Genomic DNA, 22,541 nt, shown 5'->3' on the forward strand with positions numbered 1-22,541 from the left:
TGTGTGTATGTGTGTGTCTGTGTGCGTGTGTAATAGTACAGATTTAATTATCAAGTTATATCATAACACGTTACTTAGTACTTAACACTGTATCGATGTGTGTGTATGTGTGTGTCTGTGTGCGTGTGTAATAGTACAGATTTAATTATCAAGTTGTATCATAACACGTTACTTAGTACTTAACACTGTATCGATGTGTGTGTATGTGTGTGTCTGTGTGCGTGTGTAATAGTACAGATTTAATTATCAAGTTATATCATAACACGTTACTTAGTACTTAACACTGTATCGATGTGTGTGTATGTGTGTGTCTGTGTGCGTGTGTAATAGTACAGATTTAATTATCAAGTTATATCATAACACGTTACTTAGTACTTAACACTGTATCGATGTGTGTGTGTGTGTGTGTCTGTGTGCGTGTGTAATAGTACAGATTTAATTATCAAGTTATATCATAACACGTTACTTAGTGCTTAACACTGTATCGATGTGTGTGTGTGTGTGTGTATGTGTGTGTGTGTCTGTGTGTGTGTGTAATAGTACAGTTTTAATTATTAAGTTATATCATAACACGTTACTTAGTACTTAACACTGTATTGATATTTGTGTATGTGTGTGTCTGTGTATATGTGTCTGTGAGTATGTGTGTGTGTGTGTGTGTATCTTTGTATATGTGTCTGTGAGTATGTGTGTGTGTGTGTGTGTGTGTGTATGTGTGTGTCTGTGTATATGTGTCTGTGAGTATGTGTGTGTGTGTGTGTGTGTATGTGTACGCATGTGTGTGTGTGCATTTATTTACGATTGTGTGTATATATACATGTAAATGTGTTTATTTTTGTATGTATCTATGTACATGTATGTTCAGTTGTTTGGTAGTACATAGATATAAAACTATTTAATGTTATTACCCAGCCAAAAGTCATCCTTTAAACAGCCAAATCCGTTTTCATAATCGATCCAATTTTTGTTGACCTCTTCTGCATTTTTAGATCTTAGTATAACCTGAATAAAGTGTTATAATATATGTTTATGGACACACATGTATACGTGCATGTATTGATATAAATGAATATCTATATTGTGTAAGTATATCTGGTTTGACTATCACACATAGATATATAATTAAAAATTTCGGTTAAATTCATAACGTCATCCCATTGGTCCAGACGTAGCAACGGGAGTTTGTTCAATTCTCGATGGACGTAAAAAGTACGTAGTCAGGGAACGTCATATCTGATGACGTCATTTTATTTGGGCAAGTTGTGTTACTGAGCTTTATTGTTTATGGACTAAAGATAATTCAAAATAAAGTATGAAGTTTTAGTGTTATTATTAGCAAGTATGATTAAAATTTAATTATATGTAGTGTCTATTATTTCTTTTACGTTCATCGGGGTATGAACAAAACAAACTCATCCGCAAAATCATCCGCAAACTGTGTGAATCAGCGAAGTTTGCGGATGATTTTTTCTTCATATTAATTACAATCACTGACACAGGGGGAAATTAATCCTTTCTGACCTCACAAATTCTCCCATGCCGTTGGAGGTACTGGAACATGTGACACCGGAACAGAAATGACTGACAATACTTATAATTAAATTTGAAACATAATTACTAATAATAATATCAAAATTGCATATTATATTTTGAGAGAGAGAGAGAGAGAGAGAGAGAGAGAGAGAGAGAGAGAGAGAGAGAGAGAGAGAGAGAGAGAGAGAGAGAGAGAGAGAGAGAGAGAGCAACTTGCAAAAATGTACATATTTATATAAAATAAACACACACACACACAAATATATACACACACAAATATATACACACATAAATACACACACACACACACACGCGCGCGCATACACACATTGAAGTAAAAGTTAGGGTCGGCTCTTTTTCCAGTATAGGACCAGCTTCCTGGAAACATATTTTACGCCCAAACAACACACTTACTTACCAACCATCCATCCCTGTCGTATAGCCCATACACGGGATGATCCGCAGTGCTGATTGGCAGGGGTCGAATTTCTTCACCATTTAGTGATCGCGCCCCGGTACATTCTGATACTGCCCCGGGTCGTTTGCTTACTGACACTGAGGAAGAAATATAACCGATATATTTTCGAGATATCTTTAAATCTAACAGACAAAATCATTAATAAATGGGAAATTGTGTACTCGATAGTTAAAATTTGTTTCGTTTAACGACACAACTAGAGCACATTTAGTAGATAACCATACGGATATATTTCTTTTTAGATTTTCGAGTGTTATTGTTTATTTTGTCGTTAACATCCGCAAATCTAACAACTCCATATGGTTATGTCCATTGTAAACTGAATCGTTTTTCAATGGAACTGTATATTTGGTATTTCTTGAAAAAATAATACCTGGCTGTAGTCTAACTGTAGACCTTTGAATCATCAACTTGCCCTGTTCCAATTGCTAATGAAGTCACTTTCTAATGACGTCATTAGCTTTCCGGGTGTTATTTTCATTTGATCCCGGGAAAAAAATGTAATTATTACCCCAGCCGTCACTCATAACAGGGAAAATATTTTCCATATATTCTCAGTGAGAAATATTCTGCATTGGTCTAACGACAATGCCATTGGACGATTTGACTCTTACAAACCAATCACCTTTTCTGTACTAAATATGACGTAATGAAGATTTGGCAAACACACAAAAAGACGTCATGTAGTTTAACGAGTTTGAGTTTACGGCTCTCTCTTGTTGGTGTTAAATTTACATCAAAATGTCATTTTAGTGCAATTCATTATAGATCTTGTAGCAGAATAAAGAGAACTTTTGTTTTTCAAAATTATCTGTGAAGGTGTTAAATTAAATTAAATAATCACCGTCAAACAACGAACTACTTGCTCGGATATATTTCCGGATAAATGGGAAAATAACTTTGATCTGTGGCCGTGTTTTCAGCTGGTCGATTTAAAATGAATTAAGAGTTGCGTACCTTTAATTATAATGTCAGAACACTCTTAAAGGGACAGTCCTGATTTTATAACCATTTTAAAATGTTTCCGACCAATAGAGCCTTTTTCAATGACGTAGCATACAAATTAAATACAATTTCTTATTTAAAATATCAGTGTCTGTATTACAAGGTGTCTGTTGTTGTCCTAATGCTTGTAGTAGCCTAAATCGAATTTTACCTCCCACCAATTTCGTACGTACAAAAAATATATTTATTATCTACATAGTTCAAGATTTTTTGGGAAATATAACCAGTATGACCCACGTGATTTCACTCGTTAGTATAATATTCTGACACGTTTCGTAAAATCAGTACGACACACAAGTACGTATAATAATAATAATAATACATACATACATATAAACATGTATGTATGTATATATATATACATACATACATACGTACGTACACACATACATATATACATGCATACATACATGCATACATACATGCATATATATATATATATATATATATATATATATATATATATATATATATATATATATATATATATATATGTATAGATATAGATATAGACATAGACATAGACATATATATATATATATATATATATATATATATATATATATATATATATATACCGTTACACCTTTTGTTACAACTTAAAGTTTCACGCTATGAGCGATCATCAGGTAACGTGTAGCTGCCCTGCCGTTACGCCATGAAGCAGTGACGTCACAATAGGTGCAGTGGGTACGTGACGTAACGACAGGGCAGGGCAGTTATACGTTACCTGATGATCGCTCATAGCGTGAAACTTTAAGTTGTAACAAAAGGTGTAACGGTATATATATTTATACTGGCTCCCCAAGAGGTAGAGCACTATACCAGCCACACCAGGAAGAATACTGTAGTGTATATGCGTATATATATATATACAGTATCAAAGTATTTGATATTTTTCAGATCACATACTTTAAGAATTTGATAACTTTGCAAATTAGATGTAAAGTAATCGAGGACACGGCACTAGGTTTATTGACATTTAAGCAAACGTACTAGGGTGACACGCCATAATTGACATATGCATTCATAGTCATCAAAAACATTTCAATAGCAATTTTACACTGAAAGCTGCCCACCGTTCACAAAACAAAAAACCCGTTATGTACTAATTTATTTTGATGTAAGGACATCCAAAATGACGTCAGTCAAGTTTGACGTAATTTCCATTCAAAAAGACACCGCACCACATATTCTTACGTCATTTGAATATCTAGTAATGGTGGACTGAAATTAAAGTTGTGTGTACAGTTTACAAAAACACGTTGTATTAAGCTTGAGCTTATATGATAAAGAGATTATTACCCTCGTGTATTTCGGTATCGTCAATATCATATATTAGGAATAAAAATAATGTATTATGCTCGCTAGAGGCTCCCATAACACATTTTTTATTCCTAATATATTATATTGACGATACCGAAAATCAATCTGGTAATAACCTCTATATAAAGTAATTACAGTAAAAACTGAGTGCTATAAGCATTAGTATACGATCGCAAACACATTCGATATATACAGACACTGCTATTCTAAACAAGAAACTGTATTTAGTATGAAATAGTAGTCGCCGACAAGGCTCTGTTATTACATAATTATTACAATGGCTGCAAATTCAGAACAGTCCCTTGAACCTGCGTCTGTCAAGCGATGGAACCACCTCAGCGGATTCATTCTCCAATTGGGCTTTTTCTGTCCCAACCAGTGCTCCAAATGGCTGCAAATATACGACAGGTATATTAAAGGTCGTGTCATGTGTTGTCCTGTATGTGGGGAAAGTGTATATAAAATACTACTTGCTGCTAATGAAGAAGTTTGTTTTGTTTAACGACACCACTAGAGCACATTGATTTATTAATCATCGGCTATTGGATGTCAAACATATGGTCATTTTGACACAGTCATAGAGAGGAAACCCGCTATATTTTGCCATTAATAGCAAGGGATCTTTTATACACGCCATCCCAAAGACAGGATAGCACATACCACGGCCTTTGATATACCAGTCGTGGTGCAATGGCTAGATCGAGAAATAGCCCAATAGGCCCACTGACGGGGATCGATCCTAGATCGACCGCGCAACAAATGATTGTTTTACCATCGGGCTAAGTCCCGCCATCTGCTGCTAATGAAGAAAATGTAGCAGGTTTTCACTGAATCTTGATTTTTGTCAGAATTACCAAATGGCTGCTACCCAATGTTTAGAATTTGTTTTCTACTCACTCGTTTTAATGGCAGGAACACATTTCATTTGGTTACTGGACGTCGTCAAGCATTCGTCTTCGTCTTCGCATCGATTCTTCATGCATGATGATTGTGACAACTGCTAATAATAAAAAAAAGTAATAATTTGTCAAGTCCATCAGGTTTAAAAGCAGGGCTCGATATACCAGCTTGCAGAAAGCGAAACAGTCTATTTTTAGATCTAGCAAGGGGGATAGAAATGTCTAGGCTAAAACAATTAAACATGACATATGTGGGCATCACTTAGACCCCAAAGAAAGTTTGTTTTGTTTAACGACACCACTAGAGCATATTGATTTATTAATCATCGGCTATTGGATGTCAAACATTTGGTCATTTTGAGTTTTGTCCATGACAGGGAAAATATGATTTCCAATCTCCTACTTTTGTAAGGTAATAGGGAAGTAAACTGACCAATCAGCGTTGAATGTACAGTGTAAATAGTTTTGTTTTATTATTATTGTTTTAATTATTATTATTTAACGACGCACTCTATTTACTTTATAAACACATTTTATTTACGGTCATATGGCGTCAGACATATGGTTAAGGAACATACATATATTGAGAGAGGAAACCCGCTGTTGTCACTTCATGGGCTACTCTTTTCGATTAGCAGCAAGGGATCTTTTATATGCACCATCCCATAGACAGAATAGCACATACCACGGCCTTTGATATACCAGTCGTGGTGCACTGGCTGGAACGAAAAAATAGCCCAAATGGGCCACCGACGGGGATCGATCCCAAACCAACCGTAGTCACAACAGTATTTGCTCGTGAGATTCCCGTGAACAATATGCAGTTGGGTTCTGTCAGTCAACGTTCAAGCACGCTGTCTGGGGCAGACACCTCAGTTGTATGGTTTGTCTGTCCAGCACAGTGGGTTGCATTGGTTGTTAGTTGTTGACGAGAAAGACGTCGGTGTAGTGGCCTAACGCCTACCCCTAATTGAGTCGTAAAACTCTCTCTCTCTCTCTCTCTCTCTCTCTCTCTCTCTCTCTCTCTCTCTCTCTCTCTCTCTCACGCATCACACATACACACATACAAACACACGTACAAAAACGTACACACACGCACACACATACACACATATACACACACATACATACACACACACGGACTCACACGTACACACATACACACACACACACACATATATATATATTATTATAGTCATACGGTTTAAGTCTTTGTTACCTTGTCCTTACAAAATTCCTCCATGGATTCTTTACCAGTCTGTTTGGAATCAGTGACGTCACAAACCAGTTCACCTGGATCATAAGTCGTATTTCCACAAGCACCGTGACGTTTGCAGATTATGCAACACATCTTCGGTCCAACTGGAGAAACAATTTTTACTGATGATGTCATTACAGAATGTAATACCACGGATATTACACACATTATGACAGGAGCAACAACGACCACGTTAGGCATCATTATAACCGGGTTAGATGATATAGCACTGTTCACTGGAGTCCTTGTAAAAGAGTCCTTGCTGCTAGATGAATTGTTGTCCTCTATGAACGTTTTCTTCGCATCACAATTCTCGTTCAACTGATGAGCTAAAGTTCGCGGTATGTACTGTCCTGTCTATGAAAAAAAGTGCATACACAAGATAGCAGCTTTTCCTCTCTCTTGCGGTCGGCCAGTTAAGATGTTGTGTTGATTATGAGGTAAGGTGTAGTTTTAAGAAATATTTTCTTGAGGTTTTTGTTTTGTTTTCTTTTTTTTTCTTTTTTAATGAATAATTAATCCTTCCATCATTTATCCTCTTCTTATCATCACTCCCATTTGAAGAATAATTAAAATAAAATTCTACTAAAGCTTATCTTTATAGCTGTTTATTATAGTTCTAGTTGCTTAATGACTTTTCCAATATTCCTGCGTTTAGTCTACTGCCTTTGGGCTCCCATGGGAATTGCTTGAAGAAAGCAAACGACCACCATAAATTTATTGTACTTCACTGATGGAGAAAATTGTTGGTGCCAGTCTAATGATGGTAACGGTAGTCACATTGTAGATGTCCTGTAATTAGTTTTATTTAGGTAGCTTGTTGAGTGGTAGTCCTAGCCTCTTTGTGGCGGTGCAGGAAGGATGCATTGTCCAGGGTCTCGTCCCACGAAGGTAGTTATACACTTCAGCTGATCTTAGCGCTAAGATTGCTTCGTGGAACGGGGCCTAGTAGGTAGGCAATCTAATTAAAATTAGCTCCACTATTACATGTGGATCTAACAGGAGCCCGTTGGAGCTCATGTCCAGTTGACTTTTCATTCGACCAATCAAAACCTTACTTGCAAAATCATGCCAGTGATTTGAAACGAATTTGAAAACATTCGGGATTATGCCGAGGGTATAGGAAATGATTCGGGTGAATTACGAAGTATGCCGGAAACTAATTTTAATATAAAATTTTATATAAAATTCGTTTCAAGACAAAAAAAAAAAACCGTGATGGTATAGCCATAAAATCTGTTTATACTAGTGTAACCAGGTGAATGTTTTATGATTTTAAGCTATTGCACTACACACATACACTGGGTTTTAATTAAGGGTCAATACTTTAGGGCAGTTAGTGTAGCTTGTTTCATGTTTAGAATACTGACCTTTGACACTGACCAGTACTCACCTACTGACTGATATGTTTAAGCCAACAGGTGACAAAGTACTTTTTGAAATTCACCTGACCAGAAAGGACATGCTTTTCATTCTCTGAAATAGACGCCATTTTGAAATCTTTGAGGTTAGTTTTCTTTATCTTTTCTAATTTGCACTCTTTTTATTAACTTGCATAAAATTAAATGTAATTAATAAGCAATTATAATTTTATACACTAAAGCAATTAAATATAATTTATTTAGATTACATATTTTAGAATTATACATATACATTAATACTAGTGTTTAATCTATGAAGTAGTTATATTAATTTGGATTAAGATTTTATATAGGGGAATAAATGTAATAATTAGTTTATAATAAGGCGTGTAATGGCGTAATTGCGTTCATTTGATATAGATTATTATACTAGCTTAGCTTGTACTTAACAAATAGAAGAGTACTGTGTGTTCTATATTTTAGTATATCAGATATGGACGGTGATTTATAAGTGTTTTATTTGTTTTATAGCTGCTGATATCTACATTCCCTATTGACGACCTATGTTCTGTCGCCCTATCGCCCACAGCGAAAGGTAGACTATTGATTATTGCTCAGGGTACATTCTTGTTTAAGGCCCGTGCAGTATTCTTAATGCACGTGCAGTTCATGTACTTGTAAACAGAAGCTTAGTTTGGTATAATATCCGCCCGGTCCCCTCCATTATTATTTTTAGTTAGGGTTAGGGGTTAGGGTTAGGGTTGGGGTTGGGGTTATGGCTGGGGTTAGGGCTAGGGTTGAGGTTAGGGTTGGAGTTAAGGTTAGGGTTAGGGTTAGGGGAAGGGGGACCGGGCGGATATTTTTCCGTAGCATTAATTAAATTCCTTGGTATGTATATTTGCATAAATAGTATATTTTCTTTAAATATACTGCAGAGAGTTGTGTAGTTTTTATGCTTTTGTGTATGATTTTGTTATTTATGTATTTTAATATTCTTATTATTTTTATAGGGTTTAAAACAACACCCTTCTGTCAAATAAAGAACCTTTACAAACTGCGTCCGTCTTTGTGTTGAAATCCAGTGTTACACTAGTATACAATCCAGAGTTTAAAACTGCACTTTTCCCCCTGTATTTTCAATGTTGAAATAGACCAACAAGTTCGCCTATTGTATAAATAGTCTCGACCGATATTTTTAGAATTTGTATGCTCCCGAATAACGTTATAAAAGGCGAAGTGTAATTGGTCAATATTTAAATTGTTATTTATAGATTAAATGTCTCCTGGACATGGGAGTTCACGCAATGCTGTTAGATCTACTGGCGAGACCAGTAGAGCTAATTTTAATCAGACTGAGTAGGTAGGTAGATAACCAGTTTTACGTGATCGTATACCACTGGGGTTTCGAACACGGGGGCCTAGTAAACGATCTCCTCGGAAGTGGCTGTCCTATAGGTGAGGCAGTAAATAGTGATTTGTGGAATATTTTGACTGATGCGTTAAAGTTCGCGGTATGTACTGCCCTGTCTATGAAGAAAAAGATACACAAGATAGCATCAATTTTGGAAGGAGTAGTTTCTCTCTTGCGGTCGGTCGGCCAAGATGTTCTGTCGTTAAATATGAGGTCAGATGTAGTTTAAGAAATATTTTTTCAGTGGGTTTTTTTTTTCTTTTCTTTTCTTTTCTTTTCTTTGCCTTCCTTTTTTAATGAATAATTAATCATTCTATTATTTATCCTCTCCTTATCATCACTCCCATTTGAAGAATAATTAAAATAAAATTCTGCTATGGCTTATCTTTATAGCTATTTATTACAGTTATACGTGCTTAATGGTTTTTCCAACATTCTTGCATTTAATCTACTGCCTTGTTGGCTCCCATGGGAATTGCTTGAAGAAAGCAAACGACCACCATAAATGTATTATACCTCACAGATGGAGAACATTGTTGGTGCCAGTCTAATGATAACAGTTTTATTATAGTTCTACTTGCTTAATGACATTCCTGCATTTAATCTACTGTTTTGTGGGCTCCCGTGGAAATGTTTTGACGAAAGCAAACGACCATCATAAATCAGTTTATTATACCTCACAGATGACGAAACTTGTTGTCAGTCTTGAATGCTTGGCAGGGCGTCATAATGAAGTCATCAAATGTGGCGGCCATTTTGAATTCCTCAATAATCTAAAATGAATAATAAAACTCTTATTTCTGGGTCAATCTTCACAAACAAGTTATTAAAATGATCAGACTAAAGCGCTTTAAAAGCCTATACACATCTAATGACAACAGTTTGGCCATTCCAGGGTGATGGGGAGGGTGTAAATGAAGCTTCCTTTTGTTTTGGTGTATTTTGATACAATCCATTTGCCAACAATTTGCACAATTTTGTTTTGTTTAATGAATGGAAAACTTTTCATCTGTTTCTTGTATAATGGTAATGTATTTTGTCCGAACGGTAATTGAAATTCACATATTTAGCACCATAACGACATGCAGTCAAGGGAGAGTTAGTATGGGAATAGAAGTAGCCACAGTATGGTTATACGCACGGTAACGGTAGTGGCATTGTAGATGGCGTGGTTAAGATTATAGCCACTCTGTGTCTTGGCTTGTTAGCGGCAGTGGATACACGGAAATACACGGAGGCTGCACCCGAGGAGGAACTGCAGGAACATAAGTAATGATGTGGACAGCTCAGAAACTGACAAAACAAGGTCGAAACAGATTGAAATCGTGGGATATATTGGAAAAGTTTTGTTTTTTTAAATACTTATCATGATAGGCAGATGGTGATAAATCAGAAAAATGAATGAAAGTGTGAACCAGCTTTGACGGGATTTGAACCACAGTCAACATCTGTATTGGCTATAAGCTTATTTAAAAATTATTTATATTATATATATATATAAAACAGAATTGTAGTAGAATCGGTCGGTTTGGGATTGATCTCCGTCGGCGGGCCCATTGGGCTATTTCTCGTTCCAGCTAATGAATCACGACTTTCACTGAGTGGGATGTATCCCAGTGGCAAAGCGCACGCCTGGTGCGCGGTCGGTTTGGGGTCGATCTTCGTCGGTGGGCCCGTTGGATTATTTTTCTTTCCAACCAGAGCATCACGACTGGTATTTGCTCTATTACTATGTGTCAAAATTATTATTACCAAATATATGACATCCAATAGTCGATGATTAAAACAATTAAAGGAACATACCCTAGTTTTTAAACACTATAGGCATATTTTTCACTATTAGAGCCATTTATGATCACTGAAATCAAACATTACTTATATTTTATTGTTTAGAATATCCAGTTCCGTACAACCGAAGTGTTTATGGTCATCCTGGTGTTTCTAATACCACAAAATGCATTTTTCATATTTTAAAAAATGCACGTGCGTGTGAGAAGTAACGGTTATAGAGTCGCGTTTTAGTCTATTTTTAAGAGTATTTCAACGTCACAGACTCTTGTTTCGCTCTGTTTTATTCAAATTTGTTACAGGTTTGTAAATTAACCAAACTTAGTGTCCATTTTTACGGGTTGAAACTAGGGTCTAGGTGAAAAATATGCTTTTGTGTTTGAAAACTAGGGCCAGTCCCTTTAAAAAAAAATAAACGTTATCTATTTATGCGTTAGCACATTCAGAAGGACAAGCGCTCCCGAACGCTAGCGATCGATTCATAATTTATACGGATGAAACCGTAATTGGCCGAGATGTCACGAATTTGAAGACCACCGGCGTATTAGGTCGCTGTGACGTAATCTGTCCACCCTATAACGTCACAACCATGCGATTTAAATTGCCTGGAATTTCTCTGTAAAGAAAATCCACACTCCATGGAAAAGCAAAAACAGGTCTTGCGTGTTCATGTTTTTTCAATGACGAATTGGAAACCTACAGACATATAGGCCCTACTTAGCTGTCCCTGACCTTTGAGAGAACGAGGTCAATGGCATAAATTAACACAGCAGGTAACCAATTCTTATTACTTGTCCGCTATAGGTGTCTCATAGACTATATATTCTCGTTCCAACCAGTGCACCACAACTGGACAAAGGCCGTGGTATGTGCTTTCCTGTCTGTGGGAAAGGGCATATAAACGATTTATTGCTGCATTAGGAATAATGTAGCGGGTTTCCTCTGTTGACTACGAGTCAGAATTACCAAAGCCGATGATTAATTAATCAATGTGCTCTAGTGGTGTCGATCCCAGACCGGCCGCGCATCAAACGAGCGCTTTACCACTTGGCTACGCCCCGCACCTGTTCATTAAGAATATTGGTATATTTTATGGTAGGAGAAATAGAAACAGTTTTTTAAATAATATATTTGTGGTGGGGAGGAGCGTCACCAATGAAAACGTTTTGTTCTGAAGTAATTCTCTATTCATATTCACTAGCATGAAACTCGAGGCTCGTAGTTATGAAGAACCGCAACACTTATACGTACGTACGCATGCGCGTGTTATTAAAATTAAATGTATTTTTGTGATTTATATACGTCTTCCGTTGAATTTTAAGAATTTTATGAATGATCAAATGCCGAGTAGATTATTACAATAAACTACTATAATAATAGTGATAGTAATAGATAGTGGTGGTGGTGGTGGTGGTGGTGGTGGTGGTGGTAGTGGTAGTAGTAGTAGTAGTAGTAGTAGTAGTAGTAGTAGTAGTAGTAGTAGTAGTAGTAGTAGTAGTAGTAGTAGTAGTAGTAGTTAGTAACGCTTGTAGTAGTAGGCAGTAGTAGTAGTAGTAGTTTTAATAGTAGTAGTAGTAATAGTAGTAGTAGTAGTGTGATGGTAGTAGTAGTAGTAGTAGTAATTGTAGAACTTGTAGTAGTAGTAGTAGTAGTAGTAGTAGTAGTAGTAGTAGTAGTAGTAGTAGTAGTACTTGTTGTAGCAGTAGTAGTAGTAGTTTGTAGTACTTGTAGTAGTAGTAGTAGTAGTAGTAGTAGTAGTAGTAGTAGAGTGGTAGTTCGTTATGTAACACGGTGGGACCATTGGGCTATTTCTCGTTCCAGCCAGTACACAACGACTGGTATATCAAAGGCTGTGGTGTGTGTTATCCTCTCTGTGGGATGGTGCATATGAAAGATCCCTTGCTACTAACGAAAACATGTAGCGGGTTTCCTCTCTAAGACTATATGTCAAATTACCAAATGTTTGACGTCCAATAGCCAATGATTAAAAAATCAATGTGCTCTAGTGGTATCGTTAAACAAAAACAAACAAACTTTAACTGTCCTACCAACTGCCTAGCGTGTAGTTATCAAGTATTGCCGCACTTCGCAGGCATCTGTTAGTGCGCTCAGGTCTAATCGACCACGTTACACACTTAAATTCCATAAATACAACCGCAATGAAGGCCGCCATCTTTGTTACTTAAACACAGAGGTGGCTATATACACGGGGGCCGTATATTTTGTCTCGGATAACGAGGGCTTGCAATCTACTCATATTTTTGTGTGGAAAAGCCCAGTGTGAGGCCACACCACACTCTTTTCTAAAGGGGCGGGATTTAGCTCAGTCAGTTGAGTGCTCGTTTAAGGTGCTTGCGTCGCAGGATCGAACCACCTCGGTGGATCGATTCAACTAATTGGAGTTTTTCTGCTTCCAACCAGTGCAACTGGTCAAAGGCCGTGGTGTGTGTTGTTCTATATGTGGGAAAGTGCATATAAAAGATCCCTTGCTACTAATGGAAAAATGTAGCGGGTTTTCTCTGATGACCACGAGTCAGAATTGCCAAATGTTTGATATCCATTTGCCGATGATTAATTAATCAATGTGCTCCAGTGGTGTCGTTAACGAAAAACAAAACAAAATCAAAACTCTTACAGTGCGTAGCACGAGATACATCTAGCATTAAATAAATAAAACAATGTGTAATACGTATTGCAATATGGGTTTGCTGTATCGCTGTATATTGCAACAGTTTTTTCTTCATTGTTGCACCCCTTAGCCTAGTTGTAGTAGTAGTAGTAGTAGTGGTAGTAGTGGTAGTAGTAGTAGTGGTAGTTGTAGTTGTAGTAGTGATAGTAGTAGTAGTAGTTGTAGTAGTAGAAGTATTAGTAGTAGTAGTGGTGATAGTAGTAGTAGTGGTGGTGGTAGTTGTAGTGGTGGTGGTAGTAGTAGTAGTACTAGTAGAGGTAGTGGTAGTAGTAGTTGTTGTTTTTGTAGTAGTATTAGTGATAGTAGTGTTAGTACTAGTAGTAGTAGTAGTAGTAGTAGTAGTAGTAGCAGTAGCAGCAGTAGTAGTAGTAGTAGTGGTGGCGGTGGTGGTGGTGGTGGTGGTGGTGGTGGTGGTGGTAGTAGCAGTAATAGTAGTAGTAGTAATAGTAGTAGCAGTAGTAGTAGTAGTAGTAATGGTGGTGCTGGTCATGGTGATGGTGAAAGTGGTGGTGGTCATGGTGATGGTGAAGATGGTGGTAGTGGTGATTTTGGAGGTGGGGGTGGTGGTGATGGTGGAGGAGGTGGTGGTCGTGGAGGTAGTGGTCGTGGTGGTGCTGATAGTGGTGGTGGTGGTGTGATGGTGAAAGTAATAGTATTAGTAGTTCGTTTCTTAGCTTTCAGTTCAAGTGTACTATGGACAACAACAGATCCACAACTCTGCTCAAAAACATTCACGAAGAAATAGTCAAGGGATCTTTGAACGACATTGACATTGTCTGCGATGACGGCCAAACAACCGGAAGTCGCCTCGTCCTGGCGGCACTCTCGCCGTACTTCCGGGCGATGCTTACGTCAGACATGACGGAGAGTAGGACGGGCGTCCTTCACCTTCCATCGGTGTCTCTGTCGGTGTTTGAGAACATTCTCAAGATGCAGCTGTGCGGAGTGGATCTGGTGAACGAGGACAACTGCATCCAGATTCTTGACGCAGCAGAGATGATGCAGCTCGATGACGTCAAAGACCTCTGTCATCGGTATCTGCAACAATGGCTCGAGCTGACTCCGGAAAACTGTCTCCACTGGTGGGGATTGATGAACCGCTACGGGTTCTCCGATCTCACTGGCCGAGTCTTCGCCTACTTGACGGACAACCTGGCTGCGTTCATTGATACGGAGAATCTGATTCAGCTTTCAAAGGCAGAGCTGCTGGAGGTCCTTTCGAAGGACGATTTGAAGTGCAAGGAGGACACGGTCGTCAGAGCCGTCATGACGTGGATCGAGGCCAACAATCCGGATGATGATGACGTCACGGCCATGTTCGAGGCGCTGCACTTGGATATAGTTGATCCGCAGGTGCTGATAGACGAAGTGGTGTTTTCGAGCATCGTTTCCAAAAACAGCTCCGTCCGCGGTATGATACAGAGGATATTGCACACGTACCAGCCGAGGATATCGCCGACTCGCTCCAACAGCCGATTCATATCGAAGAGAGCCGACGTTTACGTCCTCCACCGACACGAAAACTCCCTCCTTTCGCTCTTCTCCCCGGACGGAACGTGGGTGAACCTGCCGTCTGCCCCAGTGAATCATGGGTACTGGTATTCTGCTGTCATACTTGGGGAGAAGATTTACATCACGGGCTGCCAGACGAAGTCCAAGTGCACGCTCGTTTACGACATCTGCCGGAAAGCGTGGCAGACGGGCCCCGAACTCGTTTACGGCCGCTGCTTCCACTGCATGACCGCGTTGGATGAGAGACTGTACGTGATTGGCGGACAGGGCACGAACACGATAGAGGAGATGGGAGAGAGCGCCACCCAGTGGCACGTCGTCGGGGACCTCAACCAGAACCGCGAGCACGCGTTCGCTGTCACCGTCAATGGTGTCATCATGGTGATGGGCGGGCGTACGGAGTCCGTGGGTTCGAATCTGGTCCAGTGCTTCAACACGACCACTCGTATCGTCTACAGTCTCATGTCTCGTTTGCCCTGCTGTTCGAGGATGCTGAGGGGATCGGTCCATCTGCCGGACGTCTATCTCCTTGACTACGACGGAAACGTCATGCACGTCGAGATCACGGAGACCGACGGAAAGATCCGGATTGACACGAAGTCGACGGTGAAATGGGAATCGTTCGGCTACTGCTACGGCGTCGTGTACCGGAACGGGAGTTTGCTGTGTTTCAACAACGACGGCGTCAGGAAGTTCAACATCGGCGACGGCAAAGAGGAGAAAGGCATTTTTCCTAAGTCGCCTAGGCACGACCATGTGTATGACGTCTTGTCATTGGAGTCATCAATCATAGCCAGGACAAATTAACCTGGCACTCGGATTGGCATCAGATATTTCTGTCAATCCATATTCAGGGTGAATAATTAAGTTAGCAGTCAAATTGAAATCAGATATATTTGTCAATCCACATTACATGCATTCTCATTGGAGTCATCATTCATAGTCGGGGCAAATTAAGCTACTTGTCAATCCAAATTACATGTGTGGTGAAATAGCTAACAATCAAATTGATGTGAATGTCAATCCTCATTCAGGGCGAATTAAGCTACCTCAAATTCGAATCAGATATTATTATCAATACACATGCAGGGCGAAATTCAGTCAAATTCAAATCATGTATGACTGTTAATCTTCATTTAGGGCGAATTAAGCTAGCAGTCAAATTGAAATCCGATATTTCTGTTAATCCCCATTCAGGGCGAATTAAGCTACGTCAAATTCAAATCAGATAGTATTGTCAATCCACTACTTACAGGGCGAATTTCGCTAACAGTCAAATTGAAATAAGGTATTTCTGTCAATTCGCATTCAGGGTGAATTAAGCTAGCAGTCGAATTCAAATCAGGTAACTGATGATTTATATATTACAGTGGTCTACTGGTGTCGTTAAACAAAATAACTTCTTCTTTTTTTTATACTTTCCTCCACAGACAGGAATGAACATATATCTCGACTTTGATATACCAGTTGTGGTGCACAGGCCTAAACGTGAGGATGGGGGGTGGGGGAGGGGCTGAGAACAAGTGTGTGTAGATAAAAAAAAAATTGCATCCATTGGGGGAAATCCATCTTACGTAGCCTAGTGGTAAAGCGCTCACCTGATGCGCGGTCGGTTTAAGATCGATTCCCGTCGGTGGGCTCATTTGGGCTATTTCCCGTTCCAGCCAGTGTACCACGACTGGTATATCAAAAGCCGCGGTATGTGTTATCCTGTCTGTGGGATGGTGCATATAAAAGATCCCTTGCTACTAATGGGAAAATATAGCGGGTTTCCTCTCTAAGACCATGTGTGTGTGTGTGTGTATATATATATATATATATATATATATATATATATATATATATATATATATATATATATATAAACCAATGTATGACATCCAATAGCTGATGATTCATAAATCAAAGTGCTCTAGTGGTGTCGTTAACCAAAACAAACGTCTTCTCTTTTTTCTATCACCGAGTTAGATTATAATAGCTTAGAGAGGCATGACGCCACGTGCGTCTGACAGTTAAAGGCATTTACTTAAACTGCGTCATTTACATTCGCATTGTGGCAGTTTAATGCGTTAGGATTGGGTATCAATGTAATTTACAAGCACTGGACAGCCAGCAACATGGGCGTCACCCAGTTGTTCTGACATTAATAGCTGTACTGTCAATATAATTGTCTATTTACCGGGTGATAACTTATGTAGTAGGCGCACGTTTAAAGGAGTTGGGGTGTGGAAGTGCACACACATTTTTACTTTCAAAGTGATCAGAAAATCCTGTTTTTTCTGTGTACATAATGTTGGTGTTGGGTTTTTTTTAATGTATTATGTATTTATTTATTTGTTTGTTTGTTTGTTTATTTTTTTGTTTAGGGGGGTTTTTGTATTTATTTATGTATTTTTTATTTATTTTATTTATTTATTTTATTTTATTTTATTTATTTTATTGTTCGTTTGTTTGTTTGTTTGTTTGTTGATTGTGTTTGTTCGTTCGTTCGTTCGCTTGTTTATTTGTTTGTTTCTTTGTTTGTTTGTTTTATTTAGGGGTTTTTTGTATTTACTTATTTATTTATGTATCTTTTATTTATTTTATTTATTTATTTATTTATTTATTTATTTATTTATTATTTTATTTTATTTATTTGATTGTTTGTTTGTTTATTTGTTTGTTTGTTGATTGTGTTTGTTTGTTCGTTCGTTCGTTCGTTTGTTTGTTATTTTGTTTGTGGGTTTTTGTAGGGTTTTTTTTTTATGTTTTCATTTTATTTATTTATTTCGTTTAATTTATGTATAATTTGTTTATCAGTACAGAAATCGCAGTTGGATGTATTCTTTCTTTTCGTTTTTGTTTTTGTTTTTCTGTTGTTGTTGTTGGGCGTTTTGTCGTTTTCATCTGGGATTTTTGTTTTGTTGTGGGTTTTTGTTGTTGCTGTTGTTTTTGTTGTTCGTGGGTTGTTCGTATATTTTACTAAAGCTAAACACTAACAAAGCAATGCCATTTTAATTTGCTTTTCCATGCATAAAATCGCTAAAACACGCTGCCATGGTCACATAACAGGTACGGCGAAGCGAGGGGGGTAGGGGGGCTTTAGCCCCTCAAATAATTCTGAATAAAAAATATTATTGGTAGTAACTCTTAAGGCAGAAATGAATGTTACTTGTACAAAGCAGGAAATTGCATTTCAGGACATCTAGTTTTCAAACTTTTACGGGGTGCATACCCACGGAACCCCCTAGAAACTAGAAACTCCCTAGAATGTCTACTTGCTTCCGCCATGCCTCCAGCTATATAAAATGTGGAAGGCGAGAGTTGTGGCTGGGTGGCATGCTCCCCATCCCCCATCCCCAACAGACAACGTCAATGCATTTTCCCTACTGAATTGTCAAAAAACATTTTCGGCCTGAATTGCTATCTGTGAACCCAGTATGCCGCGGGCAAATAAACAGGTCATTCGCAAATTGCCAACAGATTTCCGATATGGGTGCATAACAGGTCACGAAAACAGAAGAATTACCCGCCAGTAGAAGAAATAAAACTTGATGCCCTAATGTATCTGTTTATATGTTACAAATATATTGTAGTTTTAAAGATGTTAAAAATCACGTAGCAGTCATTTAATTTAGTATGTGCAAAAAGAGATAATAACTGACCTTACAAATGTTTGATACCGTTGTCCCAAAGAAGTTTATTGTTTGAGCTAACGTTGAAAGGACGACCATTTTGAATTTAAGATGGCGGGTATTTTGTGGGTATGACACAACTATTAATTATGAATGTTTTAAAATGTATACCCAGAACTGCATACATGTCTTGCAAGCTCGTAGGAAGCTCAGAATAATTGGTAACCCCAATTTTGGATCTACCATTCTTAAAGGATTCTCCACACCGAATTTGTGTTTTAAATTCATGTTTTTTGCTGCATTATGGCGGTACGCTTATAACGAACATGCTTAGAACGAACAATTACATACAACGAACTGATCGTAAAGTCCCGTTATATCTCCCTATAGATTAATAATCAACGTACTAATTATCATGGTCACTTCCGGTTCGTTATAAGAGTACTTTACTGTAGTTTGAAGCAGTATATGGTGATATTTCAAGCAGGATTAACACCTTTTTTTCTTTCTTATATTACGAATCAGGCCAACTATTGGTCTAACTGAAGCCAGCTTGGCCTTGCCGCTTCCTACAGCCTTGTCTTGTTCTTTCCATAAAAGTGCAATGGTCATAAATGTCATTTACAATCATATTAAAATATTGTGCACTCAGTGTAACCCTGTTTTATTTGTTTGTTTATGCACTATTGTTTTCCGTCATGGAGAACATTTTGGGGTAACACCTGTTTCTGCTGGCCACAGACCACAATTAATTTCGCTACATGTTTCTATATACCCTTAGTGGCTATAACATTTTTATTAATATCAGCAGGCCCGTGGAATTTTGTATGTACCTTTGCCTGCCAGGCGGACACAGGATATTGGTTTAAACAAACACACCCTCTAAACCTGGCCGGAGTACACCCATTTTACACAAAAAGCATTACTTTTGCATGGGTCAGAATTACCACAAACAAGTCTTCAATGTCAACAAGTTACACATGTTTACAAACTACATGTTCTCCCCTGTCAACTTCAGTCAAATAGTTGCCACTTCATAGCTGTCTGCTATGAAATAACGACAGTCAAACAGCAGACTATTTGTGCGGACAAATTTCCGGATTTTGGACAGGCAAATGGAAAGATAACTGTAATCTGAGGCCTGCTTGTTGACAATACTATGGGTTACAGTCGCCGTCTCCGGTGCATTGTTTTATTGGCCTCGGTGATGATGTGGTTACGCCATCGGACATAAGGCTGGTAGGTACTGAGTTCGCAGCCCGGTACCGGCTCCCATCCAGAGTGAGTTTTAACGAATCAGTGGCTAGGTGTAAGATCACCGCACCCTCTTCTATCTCGCTAACAACTAACAACTAACCCTCTGTCCCAGACAAACAGCCCAGATAGCTGATGTGTGTGCCCAGGACAGCGTGCTTGAACCTTAATTGGATATAAACACAAAACTAAGTTGAAATGAATTAATGAATGTTTTATTATTGGGCTATTTCTCGTTCTAGCCAGTGCACCACGACTGGTATAGCAAAGGCCGTGGTATGTGCTATTCTGTCTTTGGAACGGTGTATATAAAACATCCCCTGCTACTAATAAAAAAATGTAGCGGGTTTCCTCTCTAATAATAAAATTATCAAATATTTGACGATCTAACAGCCGATGATTAATAAATCAATGTGCTCTAGTGGTGTTGTTAAACAAAACTAACTTTTTTAATTTCTCGTTCTAGCCAGTGCACCAAACAAAATTTGTTTTGTTTAACGACACCACTAGAGCACATTGATTTATTAATCATCGGCTACTGCATTTGGTAATTCTGGCATATAGTATTAGAGAGGAAACCGGCTACATTTTGCCACTAGTAGCAAGGGATCTTTTATATGCATCATCCCAAAGACAGGATAGCACATATCACGGCCTTTGATATACCAGATCTAGGATCGATCCCCGTCTGTGGGGCTATTGGGCTATTTCTCGCTCTAGCCATTGCACCACGACTGGTATATCAAAGGCCGTGGTATGTGCTATTCTGTCTTTGGAACGATGCACCGGCCTCGGTGGCGTCGTGGCAGACCATCGGTCTACAGGCTGGTAGGTACTGGGTTCGGATCCCAGTCGAGGCATGGGATTTTTAATCCAGATACCGACTCCAAACCCTGAGTGAGTGCTCCGCAAGGCTCAGTGGGTAGGTGTAAACCACTTGCAAAGACCAGTGATCCATAACTGGTTCAACAAAGGCCATGGTTTGTGCTATCCTGCCTGTGGGAAGCGCAAATAAAAGATCCCTTGCTGCTAATCTGTGTGGTCCTTAACCATATGTCTGACGCCATATAACCGTAAATAAAATGTGTTGAGTGCGTCGTTAATTAAAACATTTCTTTCTTTGGAACGATGCATATAAAATATTCCTTGTTACTAATAAAAAAAATGTAGACGGTTTCCTCTCTGAGACTAAAATTACCAAATGTTTGACATCCAATAGCCGATAATGAATAAATTAACAACTGTTTGGGTGTCAAACAGTTGCTAATTTATTCATTATCGGCTACTGGGTGTCAAACAGTTGCTAATTTATTCATTATCGGCTACTGGGTGTCAAACAGTTGCTAATTTATTCATTATCGGCTACTGGGTGTCAAACAGTTGCTAATTTATTCATTATCGGCTACTGGGTGTCAAACAGTTGCTAATTTATTCATTATCGGCTACTGGGTGTCAAACAGTTGCTAATTTATTCATTATCGGCTACTGGGTGTCAAACAGTTGTGTCAAACAGTTGCTAATTTATTCATTATCGGCTACTGGGTGTCAAACAGTTGCTAATTTATTCATTATCGGCTACTGGGTGTCAAACAGTTGCTAATTTATTCATTATCGGCTACTGGGTGTCAAAAATTAGTTGCTAATTTATTCATTATCGGCTACTGGGTGTCAAAATTAGCAGTTGCTAATTTATTCATTATCGGCTACTGGGTGTCAAACAGTTGCTAATTTATTCATTATCGGCTACTGGATGTCAAACAGTTGCTAATTTATTCATTATCGGCTACTGGATGTCAAACAGTTGCTAATTTATTCATTATCGGCTACTGGATGTCAAACAGTTGCTAATTTATTCATTATTGGCTATTGGATGTCAATAACCGATAATTAATAAATTACCAACTGTTTGACACCCAATAGCCGATAATGAATAAATTACCAACTGTTTGACATCCAGTAGCCGATAATGAATAAATCAGTGTGCTCTAATGGTTTACCTACATGTGTATGTATAACACATGATCCACATCACTGTTTTATTATTGTTTACCTACATGTGTATGTATAACACATGATCCACCTCACTGTTTTATTATTGTTTACCTACATGTGTATGTATAACACATGATCCACCTCACTGTTTTATTATTGTTTACCTACATGTGTATGTATAACACATTATCCACCTCACTGTTTTATTATTGTTTACCTACATGTGTATGTATAACACATGATCCACCTCACTGTTTTATTATTGTTTACCTACATGTGTATGTATAACACATGATCCACCTCACTGTTTTATTATTGTTTACCTACATGTGTATGTATAACACATGATCCACCTCACTGTTTTATTATTGTTTACCTACATGTGTATGTATAACACATGATCCACCTCACTGTTTTATTA

At 38.2% G+C, this 22,541-nt stretch overlaps 1 protein-coding gene across 1 annotated transcript; it reads left to right on the forward strand.

Annotated features, from left to right (window-relative positions):
• The first annotated feature begins 11,655 nt into the window (after positions 1-11,655).
• Positions 11,656-16,937, forward strand: LOC121386681 (kelch-like protein 2). Its single transcript, XM_041517670.1, has 2 exons — positions 11,656-11,832; positions 14,423-16,937. The coding sequence occupies exon 2, from the start codon at positions 14,442-14,444 to the stop codon at positions 16,065-16,067; it is 1,626 nt and encodes a 541-aa protein (XP_041373604.1). The 5' UTR covers positions 11,656-11,832; positions 14,423-14,441; the 3' UTR covers positions 16,068-16,937.
• Positions 16,938-22,541: the final 5,604 nt, after the last annotated feature.

This window comes from Gigantopelta aegis, chromosome 12 (genome assembly GCF_016097555.1).
Source record: "Gigantopelta aegis isolate Gae_Host chromosome 12, Gae_host_genome, whole genome shotgun sequence".
NCBI classification, from domain to species: domain Eukaryota; kingdom Metazoa; phylum Mollusca; class Gastropoda; order Neomphalida; family Peltospiridae; genus Gigantopelta; species Gigantopelta aegis.